The following is a 25,355-nucleotide window of genomic DNA, read 5'->3' on the forward strand; positions in this document are numbered from 1 at the left end:
CAAGGTCCCACATCCCACAACCGCTCCCCTGCCTATCTTGGTCTGCTCTCTTCAGCTCCATTAATGCTTTCACTTAGACTTGTAAACTCGGAGCAGTGACTTTTGTTTATTTATGAAGTGTCACTTAGACCTTTATCTCTGTGAACAAAATAATTTCACCTTCCTGCTTCAATCTTCTGTGGAAAAAGCTATGAAAATATTCATTTGCATGTAACAATTCACAGTCATCTTTCAGGACCAAGTGCGTAATTGTTGCAAAGCCCTCTCAAAATCAGATTAGTATAACCTATGAACTTTCAGCACTGCTCTAGCATTATGTAGATCTGCAATATAAATGCTCTTTTTTTCAGTTCTGCAATGAAAACATGGCAGTAAGCAGAAACAAGTGATTTGCAAGTGATTTACTTTATTTGTTTACATGCTCCAGAGACTAATTATCTTTGCTTGCTTTATTGTTTCACCTATCTCAGAATGGGATTGGATATACATCATTAATTGGCCTGAAAGTAATGATGGGCAAACTTCAAAAGGTTCACAGGCTTAGCTTGAGAAAGCATCCTATAAATAGACTATATGCAACTTGTATCTTGTATTTATCTGAGCTATTCTCCTGACCTCTTTTTAGTTTCATTCCTTGCTAACTGTACTGACACTAGCAAATCCATGGATTCCTTCAAACCACAATCATCTGTAAGCTTTTCATGCCCTCGTTCCCTTATTTAACCATTTAACCTTGAGATGGACATCTGTATCCAGTTGCCTTTAATAGCTTTAAAAAGTCAAGCTTTCTACTGATCCTTTAAGATGCCCTAAATGTATACAGAAGTTTCTACTTTCCCATAAAATCTCTGCTTTGCTGATGAATATACACTACCAGGGGACAGGCTGAGAAAAAATGGATTCCAAGGTATGGGAAGAGACAAATAGCAGCACCATGAAGAAAATCTGGAAACCCTATGTCACTGCAGAAATTCCTCTCTCAGTAGATGATTAAGGTAGTGGCTCAGATCCAGCCCTCGAAGCAACTGGGAACAAAGGCAGTTGACTCTTTCTAAGGTTTTTACAAATTCTACTAATACCTGGATGAAGTCTGCTATGGGACAGAAGAGAGCCTATTACAGCTAGTATGAAAAACCTTTGCCATGGTAGAAAGAGCAAGCCTGCTGTATGTGCAGTAGTTTTGCATTTCTAAAACAACCTAGCTCTCAGATTTGAATTTCATTATTTATGTGTTGTATGCCCAGCTCCAGGGCCCCCAGCATAAGAAGGACCTGCACCTGGTGGCAGGAGTCCAGAGGAGCCCATGAAGATACTCAGAAGAATGGTGCACCTCTGCTCTGAAGACAGGCTGAGAGAGTTGGGCTGGTTCAGCCTGGAGAAGAGAAGGCTCTGGGGAGACCTTAGAGCAGCTTCCAGTACCTGAAGGGGCCAAGAAGAAATCTGCAGAGGGACTTTATACAAGGGCCTGTAGGGACAGGGCAAGGGGGAATGGCTTTAACCTGCCAGAGGGGAGATTGAGATTAGCTACAAGGAAGAAATTATTTACTGTGAGGGTGCTGAGGCGCTGGCACAGGGTGCCCAGAGAAGCTGTGGCTGCCCCATCCCTGGCAGTGTTCAAGGCCAGGCTGGATGGGGCTTGGAGCAACCTGCTCTAGTGGAAGGTGTCCCTGCCCTTGGCAAGGCCTTGGAACTAGATGACCTCTAAGGTCCCTTCCAACCCAAACCATTCTAGGATTCTGATTCTATGGAGATATCTATCAGCATATTGACAATCCTGAAAACATTTCTTGCAACCATTTCATCATTCTTAAATGTTCAGTTCTCCCTTAGATCATTAGGTGCATTGGTCCAGAGATCGTTCAATACAATCCTCTTCTTTCAACATTTTTAAGGACTGATAACTATGGAATAACACCAGTCATTTACTACTCAGTCTGCTTAAGGAACTTGTTATAAACTCTAACGGAGGCTAAAAATTGCTCTGCTGTTCTCTTTTGGATACAGCTTAATTTCTATGTTAATTTCTGAAAAATTTTTGTGGTCATAAAAGGTAATGATCTGACAATGCTGCACATTTAACTTTTCATAAGCCAAATATAGTTCATATAGCTCTGGTCGAAGCATTACTGAACATCATCATACACCTTCCCGCTAATGGTTAAAACCATTCCCCCTTGCCCTGTCCCTACAGGCCCTTGTATAAGCTTCATACTATCAAAGTTCTCACACTCTCCTGAGGTCTTAACTACACCTGATATTTATATGGAATCTTTTCCACTGGAGATAAAGTTAAGGCGAGCAAATAAGTGCCCCCATCTTCCATAAAAGATCTCCATTATTTTCAGCAAAGATCTGCTCATTAACACTCGTTGAAGATCCAGCTCCGAACATTTCCAGTAGACTGGCACTGATGAAAGTGTGCTCATCGGCAATACCAAAACAGTGGTACTCCTATTTATCTAGAGAGACAAATTAGCCTAATTAGCAATGATAGAATAATTTATCCTGAAGTATTGCACATGATATTAAGAATTGTTCATGTAAAGGAGAATCCTTTTAGGAATGCTGAAAAAGAGCAATCAGATGATAGGAGTCCTACAAAAAACACTGTTAACACTGTGTTACCTTAGTGTTCCTTCAGCAGGAAGTAGCTTGTAAGTTGTAACTTGTGGGCAAGTGTCTAACCCATGACTGGGTAATATGGTAATCTAGACAACAAACAGATCTGCAATGTGTGCCATCAAATGTGCACAATTTTACATGTGCAGTGTATATATGTGTACCTGTTTGCTAGATGGTTGGATAGAGGGAGACAGGCAGCTTTATACCGTACATAACATGTAGCAGAACCACATTTAAAAAGAACTATTAATTTCTTTTTCTGTTGAAGAATCACAAATCCTCTTTGTTCCCAGCAGCATTAATGATTTTTCCCTTTCCCTTGCATAAAAAGAAAAGGAACTGAAGAGAACCACCAGAAATCATCTTCTTTGGAAAGAAAAAGAAAAAAAGAAAAATGTTCTCTTTGTAGGGCAAAACCCCCCCAAATTAAATTAGCCCTATCTTAGCCCTGTAAAATCTCAACAAAGTGAACTGCAGTTCTTCTGTGTAAAAATATTTTAAGGATTTTGTATACCAGTAACTGGAAAAAAAAGAATAATCCTATCGGCAAATTCAAAGAAAATCCACTCAAACAACAAGCACTTTCCGAGAAGAAGAGAAAAAAGTTCCAAACCTGCTATTCCCTAATCTTTATATTAGCACCAGTAAAATCATTTGTAACAGTTAAAATACAAAGAAAACAAAGTTAATTTGTTTTCCTTATGATAGCGGTTCTTCAAATACTCAGCAGGATAAATCAAAACTTCCAAATTTTGCTTACAAATAAGCTTTGTTAATAGCAGTATTGTGTTTAATCTGCATATAATTTTTGAGGCAATTCAATTTTATATTAGCGCAGCCTGTTGTGTTGGCAACATTCATTAGGTTTTCACTATATTTTATTCTCAGGGTTTTGTAAAATGTCTTTGATGTTCTGAAGTTATCTTTGATATTTATCAGTTCTCCCTCTTTAAAGTTGGTGAACTCAGCATCGTCAGCCCTGGTGCAATATTTAAAAGCATGATATAAATGATGAAGTTGCAGAAAATGTCTAAAACTGCATTTTTAGTGTGGATCTGGTGTAAATGTGGGCTACTGGAAAGCAACTCTATGAACCAAGCGTGAGTCCTCCCCAGGATGTACCCCTGTGGCTGGGCTAGCAATGTTGATGTCTCCTCCTGTTGTATGCATCCTCAATTGCTGGTACACAGGGGCTGAGCCTTGAGAGAGAAATCTTCTCTCATAGCCTTGCCTTTGCATTGACGATCTCCAGAGCAAGACAGACACTGAATCTGGATCTTTCACTGACTGCACACATGTACTCTGTGATGTCCAAGCAAGGGGTTACAACTCCTTGCCCTGTTAGTGAATGCAGCGAGCAACAGCTGCTCTCCTCTGCCCTCACCTTATAGAATCATAAAATGGTTAGAGTTGGAAAGAACCTTAAGATCATCTAGTTCCATTCCCCCTGCCTTGGTGATGTTAGGTGAAGTCTGCGCATGCTCCCTGCCACCTCTCTTTATGTTGCTGCTTGTGTTTAGGTACCTATTTATGGCTCAACAGCACTATCATAAAGAGTACATAAATGCCAAAGCTGAGTGACTGGGGTGACTACACTAATTAGTCAAAGCTGCTCTAGCGTCTAGACACCATTTGGCAGACACAGTATAGTCACGTAAGGGAAGTGCTGCATCAATATTCAGATCAGAAAAGAAGTATAAATCTGACACTGAAAAAATTCAGGCTAAGTCAATGAACGTGTGTCACAGTGACAAATGACACCATTATAGAAAAAAAACCATGCCAAAATACTTGTTCTACTTTTGTGGGGGTCAAATGCAGTACCCTCCTCCATAGCTACAAATAGCTTCTTTATAGCTCGGGTGGTACTATTTCTGCTGGGGTACAACAGTGGCAAGAGGGGTTGGTATGTGAACAAACTAATGGCTTCATTGTTGGAGGAGCTTTTAATTTTCTCTTGGTTTCATAAACACAGAGTGGGCAGTGAGAAAACAAGGCAAAGGCTACATAAGAAACTCTATCAACCAGTGAGCCAAAAAAAGCCTCAGAGCAGCTCTATCACAGGAGAGGTGACCCTCCCAAAACCTAGTAATATAGATTTGACCCTTTTTTTTCCCATTAAAAGACACAACAGATGTGTAATAGTAATACATCTCATATCTCCTTAGTTATGTACACGCATTATTGAGCACCTATAAATTTTGACAGTTTTTCAAATGGTCTTTTTTACATATATTTATCAAAGAGCAATTCCATTAGTTTTCTTCCAGCAAAAATGTTAGGTTTTCTTTCTCAGTGACAGTGGCTGGGCACTGAGGGCACTAACATCCCTGCCCACCCCTGGGGCTTCCCTCAGCCAGCCTATGGCCCAGGACCCCATTCCAGCACCCCATGCCTCAGACCCTGCCCCAGCAATGCTGTAGGATCTCAGTCTCCAGCTCCCCACAACCCTGCCTGCCCAGGCATAGGCCCTACTGAACCAGGTCTACTCATGGGTCGATGTCCCATCCTGCCCCCATGGAGGTGCCTGATTCCTGGGGCTGCCCCGCTCCCTGGCTGGGGTGGTGGGCTGAGCTCTGCCTGTCCCAGGGGTCCCCCACGGGCCCTAGGATGCTCCTGGCCCGTGCTGCACCCTGACAAACAGCTCAGCATTTGTACCTTTTGGGACATAGGAAGGAAGGGTAAGTAAATGATCTGACGGCAGGACCATTTGGCTCCTGACACCTGTATATTGAAAGCAGTTTCTCTCACGTGTGCTGACCCAAATCTTTCGCAACACTGGCAGAAACCATTACAGGATCTTGGACCTCAGATCCTACCTACTAACCAAAAGAAGCTGATTTTATCTTGGTTTACTTCTGTTCATCTGGAAGTAAAATACAGATAATCCCCAATTATACAGAGGCAGCCTATTTGCACTACGGAATAACTGGATACAGAAATATATACCAGATACCACACCAGGTTCATTCAGATGCCTTGTAGCATCACAAATGCTTGCTCAGAGCATCAGGCACAGAACAACAGCCCACCAAAGCTGGTTCCTCTTGCTGAACACCCACATTTGACCCAAACTGGCTACCTGACTGTCTGTACCATGTTCTCCATTATGTCTGCCAGCACCTATGTTACCAGGCTTTCTGTTGTTTACCAGGGTCCTTCTAGACATCAAGTACCCTGGATAATGGACACCTAATATTAGAAATTCAGTCATGAAAAAGATTTCCACCTATGCATATCTGTATTTTAAAATTAACAGTACAAACGCTGTATTCTTTCTATTCTTCTTTTAACAAAACTATTTTTTTCTGAGTAACAAGTGCTCTAAAATAAATATACCCACACCCATGTTCTATTATTGTATTTTATTCAAAGCAAAATAAAGTTATACACCATTTTCTATTAATATTATCCATTTGCCTTGCACATGCCATCTGCTAGAGACCTGTTAGTTCTATACACGTCTGCTACAGAAAATCAAAAGAACTTAACAAAACACTAATCTCATAGTTTATCAGTGTTAGTTAAATTCTCTAAGTGACTCAGGATTGTACATGAGAGTAATTTTAATTTAATATATTAGGTCTCCTTTGGGTTTAAGGAAAACTACAAAGCTCAACTGTGATTCTAAGCAAGTATGATTTATTTGCAATGTGGTAATATAAATATTTTTATAGTACTGACCTTTTGTGTAATAAAACCAATTCTGAAAAAAGTACGGTGCAAATCCTGAGCACAAGGTAATGCAATAAAGAATGAGAACAGGGATTCTCAGATGCAGTGACAGAAAACAGAATTTTCTCTTTCTGTTTGCAAAAAAAAAAATTACCTCACATCATTTTTTTAGAGGCCTGTTTGAGAGAACATCTGGAAAGCATTCTGCAGGAAATCAAACCTATATTAAATATATTTTGTGGGGCTCTGTTTCCTTGGATTGACTTTAAGCATGTATAATGTAGTTCTGTCTTCTCAGCTGCAAAGAAAACACTTCTCCGAGAATCTTCTACAAAATGATAGGCTCAACTGTCAGTCTGTGATTTCTATCAGGGGTTGCTGTTAAGATTTCTATTTAGTCTATCTGTCTCTGCACCAAAGCTCTCCAATAAGATGAACAACTCTAATAGCTGCTTTCTGAGCACCGTGAATTTGTGTATATTAACTTTATTTCATTTCCTTTATGCTGTTTAATTTGAAACTTCTAAATATAAATGACTGTCATGTTTAAAGATGTCCAAGCCTCACAGTGTCTCTTGATAACGTGTTACTCACGAAAGAACTAGTGCATTATGGATAGAGTTGTTCTCACTTCATTAGCTGGGCAGACAGGAGTGTCTCTGAATTACAGGCTGGAAATCTAAGAAAATCATTGTCAGTCTCAAAAAGCAAGCCAAGGAAATTAGTGCCACTGCAAGTCCTTGAGTGTGCCACTGGATGCTTAGGTGTTTATTAAGAACTATATCATGAGTGCACACTGAAAGGATGTGGTTCCAAGTACCTGAGAAAGATGTCCATGACAATAATATTCTCTGTAAACACTTGAATAAACTATAGTAGACTATTGCTGGCACAAGCATGAAACTGTTGTGGAGTTTGGAGACAGAAAATAATCTTAAAAGTCCAATAAAAGTTCTCTCTTTACCAGAAAAGTTTCTGTTGGCAGATGCACGGCCAGGATCATCAGGTTTCCTAAGGTTTTTGCATAGGAGAATCCCTTAGTGGCACTGTGGTATGTGTGGTGGCATTCCTTAAAGGAACAGCTTCATGTCCCCTTGCCATAGACCTGGCTGAAGGAAAGAAAGGGTGCCCAGTGTGTTCTTGCACTCAGCCATGCAGGGTCTGTAGGCAGACAGTATGGCTGAAACTCATCCTGAAGCTACTCTAAAAACTTGTCTGACAGGGAGTAAGACAACAAATATAAAAACAAAACTACAGCAGGTAAAAGCAGATTAGAGTCTCTTTTAAGTGAACCCTTTTTTTCCATGCACGAAACAGCCGCATCAAACAGCAAGTTCTGGCACTAGCAAACCAACATAGCATTGATCTTATTCAACATGGTTTACTTGCTTTTAGAACCTGGATGGACATATAATGCTAGTACAAAAAAGCACTGATCTGTAGTGCAAGATTGGAAAATACACCATTTTTACCAGTTAAGGATGATGTGGCTGTCTTAAGAGGGTATTTTTGTCTCCACTGTCAAAAAAAAGCCTGAAAACAGCCACTGAGAGCTGACAGCCTTTGATACATCCACATGTTTACAGCAGTTACTCCGAAAGACATTGTCCATCCTGAATATATTTTGCAATGCTGCATGATGGCCAGTTACTGAGATGTATCTCCAGCATTTCACAATGCCCAATTAGAAATGGGAACATCATAACTGAGAGGACAGCCACTGTAGTTTATGCTTGAGTTGAACAACAGAAAGTTAACTGAACATTCAAATGATACGGTTTTAGTTTAACAGAGGTCTTAGTCATATGTGCTTTATAATAGGAAAGATTGCTTTAATGGTTTATGGAATGTGCTTGAACAAATATAGTGTAAGCACAAGCATGTGAATGTAAGGTCATCTATTAATAATCTTAGGAAAGGGTCACAGTCAGCTCACACAGAAAATCTATATTCAACAGTAAACACGCACCAGAAAACTTTTTCTGTGTCACTTGTTTTAAAGCCAGCAGATCACCAAAGCATGGGAAACAACCACCACCTCTGCTGAGAAATCTTTGCAAATGCTGGTACCTTTACGTTTGGCTTCCACCTCACAGTAGTTACTCCATTAGTAACATGGTAGTGCTTAAAACATAATGAAAGCAATGCAATTTCTAGTCAGTAAACACTAAAATGCTAAAATTTGAAAATACGCATGTGGCTGTCACTTGCTCCGTTGAGAAACAAAGTTTTATTTTTAGTTCCACTGCTTACATTTTCTTGCAGCTATTTTAATAGATGAACTGCCACCAGAAATATTCTCTCACTGGAGCCTGATACAGAATGATATAAATAACTTTTACAAAGTCCAGCGTAATGCAATGGTAAAATCAGTTGACATTCTTTTAATTAGCGCTGCCTGAAGATTTACCTACACAGAACAGGAATAGCCAAATTCATCCCTGGAATAAATCCACTGAAGTCAATGATGTCAGAGGAAGTACACTGGGAATGGACTTGATATAATAGCTCTGTTACTCACATTAAACATATAACAGCTTCTTGCCTGTAGCATATACGTGGTTTGAAGTAAATGCTATAACACTGTGTGACATATACACCCTTTGCCCCAGAAACAGAAAGTTAGCCAAATGTTACTGGGTGTACATTAAAAGGGATCAAAAACCCTTCTCTTCACCAGATTTAACAGATCAGTGGGTGGAAACTACTCATGCAAATGGGTGGATGCTAAATTCCTCTCTACAAAAATCTCTCAACTAACAATTCAACAAATCAGCGTAGCAGTACCCTTACTGGAATCCCATCCAGCAAAGCAATTAAGTACTTGCTTAACTGTAAGAACGTGAGTAGGTCTGAATTCAGATCTTTGTTAAAGTTTAATGCCAAGTTTAACTTCCCTGGATTTCAGTATTTTTTACCAAACACGGGTGAAACTGCTTAATTAACATATGTAGTTTAATCTTCCCCCTGATAAACGAACAAACCAAAATGGGTTACATTTGCCCTTCTGTAACCCCCTTCCTGGCTTGTCTTTCTTATCTGTAGCCTCCTTATTTCTTAAACTATACAAGTAGTTTTCCCTTCTCAGAATAAAAAAACCCAGGCTTTTTAGACAAAATGATATGCAGTGACACTGTTGGTCTCTACATCTATGTGACAGGAGGCTGTAGCAAGGTGAATGTCAGTCTCTTCTCCCAATATGACAAGAGGAAATGGCCATGAAGTTGTGCCAAGGGACATTTAGATTGGATACAGGGGAAAATTTCTTCACCAAAAGGGTTGTCAAGCATTGGAACAGCCTGCCCAGGGAAGTGGTGGAGTCATCATCCCTGGAGGTATTTAAAAGACATGTAGATGAGGTACTTAGGGACATGGTTTAGTGGTGGACTTGGCAGTGTTAACCGTTGGACTCGATGATGCAATGGTCTCTTCCAACATAAATGATTCTATGAAGGACCACATTTGGATCCTACAAGCGCCCTCAAGTTCCTAGAGCTAAAGTTTACTGGTGGTGCGAGTACTTCACCCCACTAAATTGTTTTGTCTAAAAAGGGACTGACATGGAAAGCAAGGTATCTAAATAGAGCCTACAAAGCTCTAATCATTTGTATCCAAGTTTATTTTATGATTGCTGTACATTCACACATATGTGCTTTATTCCCTCTTCCACTTTTTCAACCTCGTAGAACAGGTAATAATAATATTGTCACAGTTTGTTCTTAACCTTAAAAGTTAACCTGAAAGCACTAGCAGGAACCTCAGCCACATCAGGAATACTGCCAAAGCTACATCATACACAACAGAAGTCGTCTGAATCAAACAGCTCTGACTGAATGTTGAGCCATAAGTTGTGTTTTACAGATAATGGGCACAAAAGAATTATGCTCCCTTTTCGTGGAGACTGGGTTTCAGGAATCAGCAGAGTTCTAGCTGACTGAAGAGATGCCACTTGGAGAGATTCAAGCTTGCCTGACAAGGGACCTCAGAGTAAAAGATACTGTCTAGTTACCGCTTCTTGGAGCATAAACCCCCTGCGAGGCTCTCTTTATTGTTAAAGCACAAAGCAATGTGAAGTCGGGTGCAGGAACAAAGCTGAGCCATTTTTCTCTATACACACTATAACCTTGTGTCTTTGCTTCTTTTGGAGAAATGTCAATCACCCAGCAAGCTTTTAATCTTCAAGACCCTCTTAAGCAGAACAGAGAGAGTATAAATGAGGACTGGCCAAGCACATCTTGGCACAGCGGAATGAGATCCATCTACACTTTAACAGGGACAAAGCAGTCTTGTTTTGCTGGATGTTCTGATTTTTGGATTCCAAAGGGATTTATGGATGTGTATTAAGGAGGAACTGCTTGATTTATTCCGAGTTTTATTCAGAGGGAAGAAATTTAAAATTACCTTTGTTTATGGGGGGAGGTGATAGTAATACTCTATTTTACTCTGCTAACGGAAGACATCAATGTAATAAATCACGTAAGGGACTAGAAAGGAAGAAAAATAATATGATAATGCAGCATTTTCTATCTTTAAATTGCCTTGACTAGAAAGGGTTTTGCTTATTTTGCAGAGACTGCATTAATATTTTTTTCCAGGCTAGCAATTCCCCACACACATACTCCACTATACCATCACGCTTCCTCTGCAGAGTACACCAGCTTCTGTCCCATCTCCCCCCAGATCCCATTGTTTGAATTTTCTGAACTGTCATCATCTTTACTGTTAATTCATTAAAATGAATTGATATCTGGGGCTTTTTTTCACTTAAATACATATGATACCTCCAGCAATATATACATATATATGCTTATATATATATATACACGTATAAAAATCATTCAGGCTATGCTTAGAGACATGAGGTGTGGGCATGCTGCAGTATATGGGCTGAAAGGGAGCTTTACTTTTTTTCCTATCCCACTTGGTGTTTTGCAGTCACAGGACCCTTCCTGATGTCATGCACAGAGAGAGCAGGGAGGATTTGCAGGTAGCCTGAGCTCAGGCTAACCCTATTACACTGCAGACATCCTACATGTAGTGCAGGGTGAGTCAGGCAGCACATGAGGTTTTTCACCCACTCCGCGACTCAGTCTCCAAACATGCAATATAGGCATTGCCTGCATGTCTCTAGAAATCAAGAGTGTCCCTGTTTTAATGTCCTTAACAGCATTACAAAAACTATGTTGTTGTCCTGGTTTTGCATACCCGCAGCAAAACAATCATCTCAAGGAGCTGCCAGACTGCTTAGAGTGCCAAACTGATATAAATACCCTGGAGGGATGCAAATCCAGCTCTGTTATACAAAACTGTATAATGCTACTGTATAATGTCCTTCATGAAGAGATCTACTAAGTGTCTTTTTAACACATAAAACTAGAGCCAGTCTAAGACTGAGCAGTCAGGCTTAGTAGCTGGCCAAGTGAATTGTAACCAATATAAGCTACAAGGTTCAGAAAGGGAGGTAGCACCTACGTTTTCCCTCTTATTTGCTGAATTACAGATGGTCACTGGACCGTGGCAGAACACTGAGGGAGGAAAAGCACATACACAGAGGAGCAGGTGAGCAGGTACTGTAAGTGGCTGTTAACAGAGAGAATTCAAATGCAGCAGAGAGGCGGTGAAAGTCAGATAATGACTGGGAGATCTGGAAAGGGGAGATGAAAGGAGACTAAGCAAGGGGAAGAGACATGAGAAAAAAAGTAAAGGGGAAGTGAGAAAAATGAAAGAGGTGGAAGAGAAAATTTGAGGGAAAGGGCATAGTTCTTATTCTCTTTTTCCACACATCCTATTAGTGCATTCCTCCCTGCTATCTGTTAATGCTGTAACTGAAGAAGGCTCCCTCCTAACACAAGATGCTGGGCTCTCCCTCTCCTACAGCAGGACAAAAAAGGCTGACTGCATATTTACAACATCTCGTCATAGATTTGCCTACAGTGCTGAACCACCCTCTCCTCTGGCAAGTCTTATCCATGGGGGTGTAGGGTTTGCAGCCACTAATGGTACTTGTTGCAGGATCAGCCCAGAAATCTTACACAGAGAACCACTTTTATGAACAGGTACTGGTATAAAGCACTTGCAGGTTAGCACATGCCTTATGGAAAACGATCACAGCTACAGTGACTCCCTTTTCATGGTAACTTATCATTAAAAATGTTCAACAGCATTTACATAAGGAAAATTAATTTCTTGGCAAGTTTCTTATGTTTTCAGGAAACACAGCAAGCAGCTGGGCTTTTGTTCTAGCTTTTACCATGGATGAAATCTTTCATGCACTGATGAAAATGTTTGCATATCTTCACCCAGTGTTCTTATATCTGTAGAAACAGATACTTTTCATACAGAATTGAATGGGTGGTTGCAACAAGATTTTGACTAGTTTCTGGTCACTTATCCAGTCTAGAGGTAAGAAAACATCAGTGAAAGCACGTTTATAAAGATTTAGCATTCTGAATACATAGTGCTGAAAATATCTTTGTTGTATTTTTAGGGAGATGCCCCATCTACCGAAACCTAATAGAACATTTTGTTGTTACCCTTCAGACATTCCATGAGGAAAAGTTATTTAAATGTATGATGCAACCATTTTATCTGGGTTTCTTTCAGTGTCAAATAGCTGTAGCCAGCAATGTGTTTTTTTCAGAGAACTAAAAGCAAAACATTAGTTGTATTTATTTGGGGGGGGGGGGGAAGGTCCAAACATCTATCTTCTGAATTAGTCAAGAAGTACTTTCTGGCTATTTTAAATTAAAAATGAGCCTCAACGATTTGACCAACCATTTCAAATATAGTAATTATGGAGGACAAGAAACATGCTGTTACTAGATTCTTATATTAACAAAAAATGCCTCGTGTTTTGCTACCCTTCTTTTCAGACCTTTGCAGCACGTGACTGGATTGATACTATTCTTTTAATAAATAACATGTCTGTGTCATTATCATTCTGGTCAGTGCCTTCTAAACATATCCAGGAGACAGAAGAATTATGCAAATTCAAACCACAGATTATTAAAAAGACCAAACTAATGAATCACATTTTCATTACTCAAAGAAAACAGTATTTGAAATACTGTCAAATGTGGTGGTGGCAAAAATGAAGTGCACTGCCCTGCATGTACAGCAGAGTGCTATTTTTCAAGCCTGCCAGTCAACTTTCTGAAGTTTAACTGGTGGCTGAAGTGATCAGAACAGGAGGTTCCGCAGAGGTTTGAGCTACTACAGGTCAACGTAATTGGTGAAAGTTTCTGAAAATATATTGACTTGCCTTAGAAGCTTTATGTTCATAACAAAAAGTTTAATCTAATGGCTTGGTTTTGTTCTTTTTTGCCTTTCTTTTCAGTGAGCATTGACAGGCATGCCTGAGAGACTCCAGTTGGTTTCAAAGCTGGATATGGACTGGGATACAAGCAGACGCAGCAGAAAAATAAAAATGAAAGCGAACCATTCAGTATTCTGATGAAGCTGGAAAATTAGGACTGTTTACATAAGCCAGAACTTATTTGCATTTCCTGACATTTCTAGTCTCTTTTTCCCTCAATTGAGTGTTTATGTTATATAACTGATAGAGTAAAGAATGAAAGAGTAAAAACAAGTAAAGTGTCCTGCCACCTCAGTTAGTGGTATCTGCAGATTGGCCAAATCCCTTCCCTGCTCTTAAGTGTTACAGATTCAGTGATATATGCATCCAGGACAAAGCTTTTAAAGAGCATCCAAACCCAAATGTTTCAATACTTGTTTGCACATGTCCGGCTGATATTTTATACAGAGCATGGGCAGATTCAAACTTTGCATTTCTAAGCAACATTCATAAACCATTTGTGAGTGTACTTTCAGAAACCTTTTAGAACTTGTCCCCCTTATCTTAACAGAAGCTTTGACAGATGTAATAGGCACACAAATAATAGTTTCTAAATGACTCTGTTTCACAGTAGGCAGAACATATTCTCAAATTATTCTCCCATTTAGATACTCTGACTTCAAAATGACATAGAAGCTATCAGAGTTGGAATACTACTGACTACTGCTTTTAATTATTCTTAACATTTCTGGAATTACTATTAGGACTGATATTTATCAGTGCCAATACTTTCAATAGCAGGGAGGAGGATCTTCTCCCTTTTCTCGCCTCCTCTGCCCAGGACCCCGTTCTCCTGCAGGACAAGGGCAACAAATCACACCAACTCCCTCTAAATGCACAAGTCACAAAGACAAAGCGTCTTTCACCATGTTAAGGATAGGCTGGAACAGCTCCGCTCATGATTCCTCCTCTCCACGTCAGGAAAGAGGGAAGGTATTAAATATAATAACAGTTTAGACAGCCCAGAAGGTATTAACATCTACATGAGATGACTCTCAGCAACACATCAAGCTTGCTTTACCTCCAGCCGTAGAACCTAGGTGCTGCACTCACTGAGTGTGCCCCAGACCCTGCTGGCATTTGCCCACCAGTTCCCCCATACCAATGCTGCCCCTTGCCCTCACAGCCAAGTCTCACTGAGCCCTGGAACAGCTAAACGTTTAGTCATTTTAAAGCAAAAGAAGCCACAGGAAGGACCTGTAAAGAAAACATTTTCACCCCAGTGCTGGCTGAGACTTACAGCAATGGGAGCAGAGATTTACCAGGCTTTCCTCTGCAGTGTTGCAATGGAGAAAGCACACCACCAGACTCACAAAGTCAAATTAAACAAAATGCCATTAAAAACTTAGCTGCTGAGACAACATTAGATCAAAGCTGACCAAAGGAAAACACAGTCATGAGACAAGTAATGGCATTAATTTAACTAAGTAATTCCTGAACACAGCCTGAATAATAGCAAATCTTCCTATAAAATCCTCTTTCCCATTTCACTGGCACTGTAACACAGCGGAAGTTTGGCAGAAAACACAGTAAAGGCACTGTAACTCTACTAATTAACAGCACCTGTATATAGGGAACTCAATAAGTATGAGCAAAAAGACTAATGGCACAACCTGGAAATGGAAAACAGGTACCTGAGACTACATGTATCCAGCTTTCACAAACTGCAATAGCATCAGCTATGAAGGTGCTGAATGCATCTGACAGGACCAAAATGAGAACCCTGCTCTGTTTTAAATATGCTCTCATTTGGATCAGCAGCAAACTGGCTCCGGATTTCCCCTAAGCCATCGAGGGTAGGGCACTGCTTACCTCCTCACCTCTGAACATCTGGGCACATCTGAGGTGCTACAGCTAAATGTTTAAGATCAGCAGTGGGCATCTCATAAACAAACTTCAAAGTAAATATTCTACCAGCCATATGTAAATACGTACTAAGATTTATATCATATCTTCAGTGTCTTTGACATTTCACAAGAGTGTTTATTTCTTTACTTGCTAAATTCACAGAACTGGATGATCTACAAGGAATTTACATATTAGAAATGAGCAATATGTAAATTACCACAACAACAACATCCTAATACAAATGTACACAATGCTAAATAGGAATAAAGCATTTCCTAATGGCGGAGGAGATCCTGTGTGCCACTGAATGAGTGCTGTGTGACAGCCTGCAGGGAGCTCAATGACGGTGAAAGGACCCAGCCTGTCCTGTGAAGCAGCACTCTGTGCTGCCTCCCCATCCTGAAAACGCAGAGGAAAGAGGCTGGGAATTGGGTCAGTGAATCAATGACCCTCCAGTTGTATCAGCCCAGGACTCTTGTCAGGGCAGGGAGATAAAACAATTCCAAGGCCAGAACAGCTCTATGAAGATAGAGGGATCTAGTCTACAAATGTGGACTCCTTTTTTTTCCAATGAAGAAAAAAACCCACGAGTAGTCTATTATGACCATTTCTAAAGTCCAGCATGCGGCCTGTTTTCACAATTGTTAGTGCCCACACTAATTTACAATTACAGCACAAATTAAAACATAATTTACAATCACAGTGCAAATAAACCCCATTATAATGAATCATTTTTCTATTACATGGTCACTAATGGGACACAAAAATCATTCTGAGACACCATTTCATACAGACACATAATAAGAAAATGTTCCCAACAAAACCCTATAAAAAATAAACTGGGGGTTTAAAGATTCCCCCATTAAGCGAGGGAGTAACTGTGAACAGTTTTGGAGAAGGCACACACTGTAACTAGATGCAGGCTTTTGTTAGTCTGCTAAGGATGTCAGAGGCATTTGCTTTTTTCCCCTGACTCATCCTTTTCCCTACTGGATATTCTGACCCTTAGTCCTGGCAAATCCAGCAGTACCAAAAAGTTCCTTTCTCGTACCTCATTTATCACTCCCCTGCCATGTACTATCTTACCTGCAGATGTAATTCTTCTTGCAGGATTCTTGTAAATTCAGGCAGTTTGGTTTCTCCCTGTCCTCATATGAACACACAGGAACAATAGTCTGCCGTCTCCTTTCTGTACAGGCTACGTCTCGACAGGAGCAGAAGAGCATCCCGTAGCTGTGCTTTGGGGGGACTTTGTCAAAAAATAGCCGGAGGGCCTTATGACACTTCCGCTTGTTACAGATTTCATTAGACGTGCTGCTGGTGCAGGGGGTTATGTAAGCAGATCTGAACCTCTTGCAGGTATCATTTAGGTTACAAGCTTTTGCTGCATCCAAGCAATTGTTCCCCTTTGAAAGTACTGGCTCCACTAGAAAAAACAACACAACAGCAGTGAGAAATGCGGCACATTTATATGGTGGTTCAATGGTTTTTTTGTTTGTTTCACTGTCAATGAGATCCTGATTAATATATTTGTTACATGTAAAACTCTCAGTGCCAGAAACTGCGACCAGTCCTTATGTTTCTTAGGGTAATGGTTTAACAAGTGAGCGAGAGCATAGGCATGCGTTAAGAACAGAATGCTGACAAATAAATGACCATTACACCAGACAGGCTGTACTTCATGTTCTTTGTAGCAGACATGCAGGATGAATACAGGGTAAGACCTAGCCTCACTGAAAAGCTATTAAAACCACTGGTAAGTTGGTAGGGATACGTTTAGCCCATCACACAGGAACATAGTTAGAAGGTGGGCTCCTGACTGGTTTTGTAGAGCTCTGACATTTCTTATTTTCTCCTTGTACAGTATAAATGACATTCAGTGTCTACAACCAGTAATGATATTTAAATGTAATTCGTGTACTCTGCAGAATGTAAAAGCTATGTGTCTCTTACTATAGCTTTTGAGGTATGAGAACAGCCCACCCAGGCAGAAAGGAAAGCAGGTGCAGCCCCATGACTGTGAGATATCTAAGGCCACCCACAAGGCCTGTAAGCTCCACACTTAGTTAAAGACACTTATATGAGATCTATAGATGCCACCGGAACCCTGGAAGTTTTATGAGTTTACAAATTTTGAGGAAGCTGATGTAGAATTAATAAGTAACTGAAAAAAGACATTTTAAAACAGGGAGTATGTCTCCCCTACAAGAAGTTACAGAAAAAATTAAACTCGGATAAAAGTTAAGACTATAATTACACATTTAATTTTGCAATACTTTATTCAGATATTAAAACCCCATACACACTTTGCTTGAAAATGAAGGCAACTGGTATTAGAATACAAAATTCAATTATGAAAAATCGTAATGCTGCTTTGGATATTAGGAATGCCAACATCACAGATCTAAGAAAATACATTAACTTCCTGTTGCTACAGAATTTGCAAGCTGAACAAAACATTCTGCAAAAAACTAAAACTCTGTGTCAACCTCTTAGGAGGATTGGCCAAACATAAAACATCTCCAATGACCTAAAGCCTTTTTTTTCTAGACATTCCAGCTTTTCCTAAAAAGTCAGCCCAAGGCCCTTCTACAACTCAATGCCACTCCTCTGCATTCTCCTACTATGCTGGTGCCCATTCCCAGATCAGGACATCAGCCTTTTCTCTTTTTCCATGGCAGGAACAGAAGATGCAGCTTGGGAGATTTCTGCACTGAGGCACTGCACTTGTTTGAACTGACTGTGTCCAAGATGGGCCTTGGATACTAGCACACACTCAGCGTTATAGAAATATATACATATATACACCTCTACTCCCCCATGTGCCTTACCTATCCAGAAATAACATAATGGATAAGGAGCATTAGATTTGTTTTTCACTCTAGTAATATGCTGCAACTACATTCAGGAGGTTCATACATTTAACCTTTGTACATTTAACATTCACGCTCCAAGTCCTTCCCAATCTCAGTTTCTTGCACAATAAACTGCAACTTTTTGCTTCTTACCTTCATAAATTACAGAATTATAAACATGCAACATTTAACAGAGCCGAGCATTTCTTTCAATAGCAGCCTCCCACAGTTTAAGCAACACCAGATGCAGGAGATATCCAAAATACAACCCTCTCGGAAAATTGTAACACTTCTACATAATATGTTGTACTACATTAACATCCAACTATAATCGTAACTATGAACTCGCAAAGTTTTTTTTAATACAGTATATAGAATTATATGTTTAGTACAAATATAATTACTATGTAATCTGCAGGGCATATAATTATGCAATATATGAATAGCACATGCTAATTACTGTGTGATTGCAGAGTAATTACATGGTTATTTGTGCCTGGAGTCAACTGCTGAATTCCACTCTTCAAAACAAGACTCTGTGGAAGAGCTCCGAATGGGGCATTGCAATACGAACAGACATCAGCTTGCTGTGTGATATATTACAAAGCATGCTTTAAAAAAAAAAAAAAACAAGATGTAATAAAACACCTCTTTGCTGATAACCATAGATATGATTTCCATTAAGGGTCCAAATTGTAGTAAATGCTGCTACAGAATTAAAAAGCACTGCGAATATGAACACCTCAAAAATCAAAGGAGACAGGTTAATCAATCTCTTTAAAAAGTAGAGTAGAAGCCAACTCACTGATGGCACAAACAGCAATGAAAGTTGAATTAGATGCAAATTGTTCACAAACAACAGTTACACATATTCATATCTTTCATGCAATTTATATCTACCCAAGGCTCACGTTCCTCTACTCAACTCTGAACATGGACCAGAGGGTTTTTTTGGTTGTTTTTTAAATTAGCTCCTGGCTGTAACATGCCACTTGCCTTATCTATTTTGATACATATGTCCCTAGGTATTGTTTCTGACATATTTATCATCACATTATACAAACTATTTTACCTTTTAAAACCAAGACTACATACAACATATGAGAAATGCACCAACTGCATTTGAATGACATGAGACTGTCTAAACCAGCTCTTCTCAGTAATGCCAACTCGTCCCAAGATTTTAATGCAAAATTTGCAATCCAGAACACACTCTATGCTTTATTTTTATTGCAAAAGTATAACATAATTATTCCTGAGTCCTGTGGTAACTACAAACAGTTAACCATGCTGAGAGTGTTTCTGAGGATTACTTACGCAGCAGTAATGCATAAGGTCAAAATTTCACCCAGCTTCTGTTCTGCAAAGCTTAAATTATTAAGACAGGCGGGAGTTTGGCTCTTACTAGGTACTGACTACGTTAAGAGCAAATGGATCTAATCCAGAGCTACTTTTCCTGCCAGCATCCTTTGGGAAAGGTTTGTGTAAGGAGATCCTTTTTCAGTTTCCCCCCTCTTGGGGCACTTGGATATGGATGGAAGGAGATCAAAGCAGCAGCCAGGGACAAGTAACAATTCCTTCCCAACCACCATTTCCACACCCAGGGCTTCCTCTCTCCCAGGTCTGCTTTGCCTTGGGCCCCTTCTGGAAATCTCTGCCAAATCATGCAGCTCTCCACTCCTGCCAAATCACTGCGGACTCCAAGGTAAGTTACTTCCAGGCAGGTGATAAGTGATGCCTCTTGCCTCTGTGCGAGGCACCGGTTCCCACCCATGGCTAGGGGCCCATTAGCAGCTGTGAGCTGCTTTGCTGCTATAGGTGCTACCCTGGTGCGGTGCAGGCAGAGTCATGGATCTGCTGCCTTGGTGGGAAAGCAGCAGCTCCCAACATCCATAGAGTTGGGATGCCTAAAAACATCCTTCTATCAGGCAGTTTGCTATACACTACATGCCAAAACTCAGGCAGCAATAATTGGCTTACTGATACTAACTACCTCTACATGGACCACTGGCTCACAACTCTTCTACTGTACATGTAACATGTACATGCAAGGTGAGATGTTCTTTCTGATAAATTTTACTGATGAAAAAGCAGGCCTTGTATTACAGTATAAGGTGTAACCACTTTGATGTTAGTTATCTCCTGAACCCTGCTCTCCCTGGCCCAACATTGTTACAGATGCAGCGGTTCTGGACTCTTACTCACATACAACACCAGAAAGAGCCGGCCAAACACTCCAGACTTTTATCCAGGGATGTTTCTGAAGTTTTAATAGGGCTTCCTCTGCCCTGTGTGATCTTCCTTATGCTTCACCCTCTTTCACAGACTCTTCACCTTAATCTTTCATCTCTCTTGCATTTCCATTTCTATTTCATTTCTGCACCTACTGAGCGTTTGGCTGTCTCCTCAACTCCTGTTAACGCCATGGGTTATCTCAATGGATATTGGGAGCTTCTTATTCATGCTCTCGCTAGATGGAAGGAGCAAAAGGACTACTACTTGTTCTATAACATTCTTACTAAACTGCAAAATGGACACTTAGTTTTCCATTTTCTTACAGCACATAAAAAGCAATTTACTGAAGCTGCTATTTAAAATTACCTTTACTGTTTGCAAGTAATTAGCATTAGTAGGTTTTCTAAGTGTTTTAGTGAAGGGAATGCTGTAAAGAGAGCGATAAACGTTAATGTTATGGAAACCAAAATTACAAAGTGATAGAGGTGACCACATGGGTATGGGCCTGCTCCAACACAGACACAGAATATGGCATATAGGAACCAAAAACTGACCAGAATAAAGAGGAGAACCACGATTCCACTTTAACAAAAGTACTGCCATGGGGTTCACCAAAGTACCTCCACTTTATAAGAAGAGCAGATTAGAAAATAAGGAAAGCATGGGAAATATTGTCATCTGCATTTTAATGGATTCAAATAAGCTATCATTTTCCTGGACAAATTATTTCTAATCCCAAATGGCAAAGAAAAAACGAGTCATCTCTGAGAAATCATGAGACTCATATACATACATATTATTCTGAGGTTCTACTTGTCTTCCTGCTTGTCAGCATTTAGAGAACAGTCAGGCCTACTTCAAACTTTTTCCATAATCATAATAAGCAGGTGCTTTACCTTTTAAATTAAAGCTAATACATTCTCAGCCATAACCAGGGCTTTCAGAGTACTACAGAATACAAGATACATATTGGAATTACAGTTGCTGGCACCAGGTGACAAGGATGAGGCTGACTCCTGTGTGCAGAAGGGCACAACCCAGGGCTAGAGCAACACAAGGACCTAAACAAACAAAACGGAGACTTTAGGTTTCTGAGACCAAAGCTGGAACATTTTACACTCTTGGTCAGTCTTTGGTAACACAAATTCCACAGGTCCCTAGAATTCTTTTCTGAATACACCCATAAATCTATTTGAGAAGGTAAAGACTGTCTCCTGTCCAAGACCTACAGAGATCAACATTTGCATTGCTTAGTATGAACCAACAGACTTCATTTGGAAGTGTTCATCACTCAGCTACCATGTTATGAATAACTGTTACACCCTAAGTCTTTTTCAAAACATCCTGGCCCTTGTTATTATGAGACTCCACTGGTGAATCATCAGTCGGGATCTAGAAGGGTTTGGTTCAATGCCATCCTTAACATGGAGACTCAGAACTACTGTTCTCATTTCCCAGAAGGGTTCTCAAACCATCTCGCTGAAAAGTGTTCTCAGGAAGGTGCACAGAAAATAGTGCATACTGCAAAGCACAAGAGAGAGCACAATGCTTCAGGCCAAGGATGAGAGCTCTCCCTGGGAGGCAGACTGCTGGGTTCTGGCCTGCACCCAGGGAAGAGAGTTATTTTTCTTACAAGAGCAATGACTGGAAACCAGGATTCCTTCCCTGAAAATGACTGCTTTAATTGTAAGCCTGTGGAGGCATGATCCCAGTTGTGCTCTCTTCTTTTAATCCCCTCTAAAAAACATAACCTTTTCCATACCACAACTCCTCTCCTTCCTTCCAGACCAAGCTACTGCCTAATCCATAGGGTACCCTCCCAGGCTTTGTGAAAACCCATAGAGAAGAGCAGAGAGGAAAGGCATCCCACTTCCTCAAAGACTATTCTGTTTGCAAACTTAATTACTAAAGCATCATGACATCTTCTGCTAGGTGCCCATTAAAATACAAGCTGCTCTCTACTCACAGAAGCATACATTGGTTGCTACATGGACAGATGCACCTGCCTGAGGCTGTGAATCTGGCCCCTTAGGTCCAAAGTCCTGCAGCAAATCTCAGTTTCTCTATTTCTTATTGTCCATCTACACATTTATTCTTACGTAGGGTTTTTTGTTGGTTGGTTTTTATTTTTTCACAAAGTATTCCCTGTGCACTTTGTAAGGGTTCTGAGCACCTTGCTAATGATTTTAGATATCGCCTAGAAGCAGGGGCTCCTGACTTCTAGGTGGATAAATCTATCTCTTGGTCTGTTCCTGGAAGTTTAATGCTACATGCCCTATTTGCTGCATTTTGCATTGCCTACGTTCAACACTGAATCTGAGCTCTACTACTTAGCTCTATTACTTACCATTTACAGTTAGATCCTGCTACCTTTAGTTGACTATTTCCTGGTGCATTTCATAGACATTGCTGATAAGCAGTACAAGAGATTGCAATTTCTATGCTGGATAGGTGTTGATGGGGGGGAGAAACAGTGTCTTAAGATTTCCTTTGATACTTTCACTATTTTCTGGGGAGGAATGAGGACAGGCTGAGCAGAAAACTCAAAGGTGGCTGAGCCCCGTGGGTTGGTTGAGGGACATCTGCTCAACTCGCACGTTACCTAAGAGGAAAGCCTTATAACCCTACAGTGAACTGGGTTTTGCTTCACAAGAGCAGGGAGGGAGAGGAAACCCTGCTCCCCAGAGCTAACAACATTGTGGTCTGCTGCTGAAATTCCTTCTGTCTTCACTTACAGAAATATCCTGACCTATTACCTTTCATTTCTGCTACGAAACTAATGAAAGGTTATACCAGGGTCCCCAACTTTCCACATGGCACTGAGGACAGCAGTTTTGCATTATATTCATGCCAGCACAGTTAAATCAATTTTATTCACTAGAGTTATTCTGAATTGTCAATAATGTAAGTTGAAGAATTTGGTTCTTTAATGCTTTTACTTCTTCTCTCCAAGGTATATCATGTAGGAGACAGAAATGTATGAATAAAATCAGAGGCTGCTAAACAAAGAAACATCCAATTGTTGCAAACTAATCCAGACAGTGTTTCTCACATTACTGCACCTATGATTTCAGTTCTGTCATAAAGAGTTTTAGGGTGTAAAGGTCATTTTAACATATCTACACTGCACTAGCATTTGGCATGAATTATGCATGACTGGGATCATATACAGAATATATATTTTTCTGAGGGAGTGATCTCGGTCATTACATACACAATTCATGCTCTGAGTCAGAGGCTGGTTTTGTGATGTCGAAGGCTATCGCCACGGTTTCAGCTGGGTTTTTCTAATTAATTTCCCCTTAAAATATGAGAGAAAATGCGTTACTGCATATGCTCTCACGTTATACAGTTCAGTATTTTATCATTAGCTTAATTCTAAGTCAACATAATTGAGAATGAACTAGCACACATGGAAATACAGAATAAACCTGGGAAAACAGGCAAATGTACACGGTTGCCATGAGAAGTGATTTACTGCATGCAAGTTCTGAAGACACAGTGAGGGACTGTTTACCAAAGTCATGCCAATTTACAGGGCAACTTTCAGTATTTCTTTTTATTACTACAGAATTGAATTCACAACTTGTTTCCTCTTTTCCTCAGACTTGATTAATTACCATGTTAACATAACTACTGTTCTCCTGCTTATAATGGGCTCCCTCTAAAGTGCTGCCCCAGCAAAATAAACCAGGAGAAAGCTTCTAGCTCTTTGCTCTAGCATTTCAATCCTTTCTAATCTCACTATTTTTCAAATTTATGTTCCATTCCAATAAAGCTTGTGTGAATATTATAGCAAATCAGATAATACAAGGTTATGACCCTTGTAATTGATCCTTCAAGGTTCTTTTTGCTTTTTTTCCACTTGACGTGGTAAAAATTACATTTACATGTGCTTGTTGACACTTGAGAATTCACTTTGTTGGTCATATACACTGTTTCAGAGAGATCACATTACATAATGATGTATTTCTAGTGCTTTACTTCTTCTCTACCTACAACCCCATTAAGCTGTAAGCAAACCTCCTGTGGGGCTGTAAGACTACAAGTATCAAGGGGACAATGCTCCTATACTGTTCAGAGGCAATAGAGCTGGAGAATAGTATCATGTGAGGATACAGGGTTAAACATCAGCTACTATTTTCAAATATTTTCAGATAAATAAAAGCAGCTTAAAATAAAAAGTTAAATTTCCATTTGTATAAAAACACACATTTTATGAACACAGACCATGTGTACCGGCACTAGAAATCAGTTATGTGTAGCAATGGTTTCTGCATCACATGACCACTGGAATAAAGTGATTAATTGGACTGTCTCAGTAAATGCGATCATTACACTTTTAATTAACCTTTTCAACCTCTTGCACCTTTCGGTTTTGTTATACATTAGATTTTTGCAGTTTTCCAGTTATTATGCTTGACTAAGCTTAAAACAATGCAGAGTTCTCTTAGAAAGATAAGAAAACCAATTCAAACAGCTCTTACTGTTCCTAATAAGAAAATACTGCTGATACTGTCATCATAAGGATAATCATAAATCAGGTGGAGGACAGACATTCTGAACTCTGTGGCTATGTTCCCACCTAATTTTTGTTTTGGCAGCACACTGTTATTTAATGGCTCTGGCTACCAGGAAACTAGCTTTTGAAAATTCTTTCTCAACCTAGTTATAATTACTCCATATAAATCATACAATGATCAATTATAATAATCTTAGCTTCATCCATTATTTAAACATAGCATTTGAATGTACACAGCAGGAGT

The 25,355-nt window shown here is 39.9% G+C and overlaps 1 protein-coding gene across 3 annotated transcripts in view; it reads right to left on the minus strand.

The window, feature by feature from the left end:
- The window catches only part of GFRA1 (GDNF family receptor alpha 1), a 145,295-nt gene that overhangs the window by 37,206 nt on the left and 82,734 nt on the right, over positions 1-25,355 (minus strand). For all 3 annotated transcript variants that reach the window (XM_030488151.1, XM_030488150.1, XM_030488152.1), the window contains exon 4: positions 16,586-16,925. In XM_030488151.1, coding sequence (XP_030344011.1) covers positions 16,586-16,925 — 340 coding nt within the window. The remainder of the gene's footprint in view (positions 1-16,585; positions 16,926-25,355) is intronic.

Source organism: Strigops habroptila, chromosome 5 (assembly GCF_004027225.2).
Source record: "Strigops habroptila isolate Jane chromosome 5, bStrHab1.2.pri, whole genome shotgun sequence".
NCBI lineage: Eukaryota > Metazoa > Chordata > Aves > Psittaciformes > Psittacidae > Strigops > Strigops habroptila.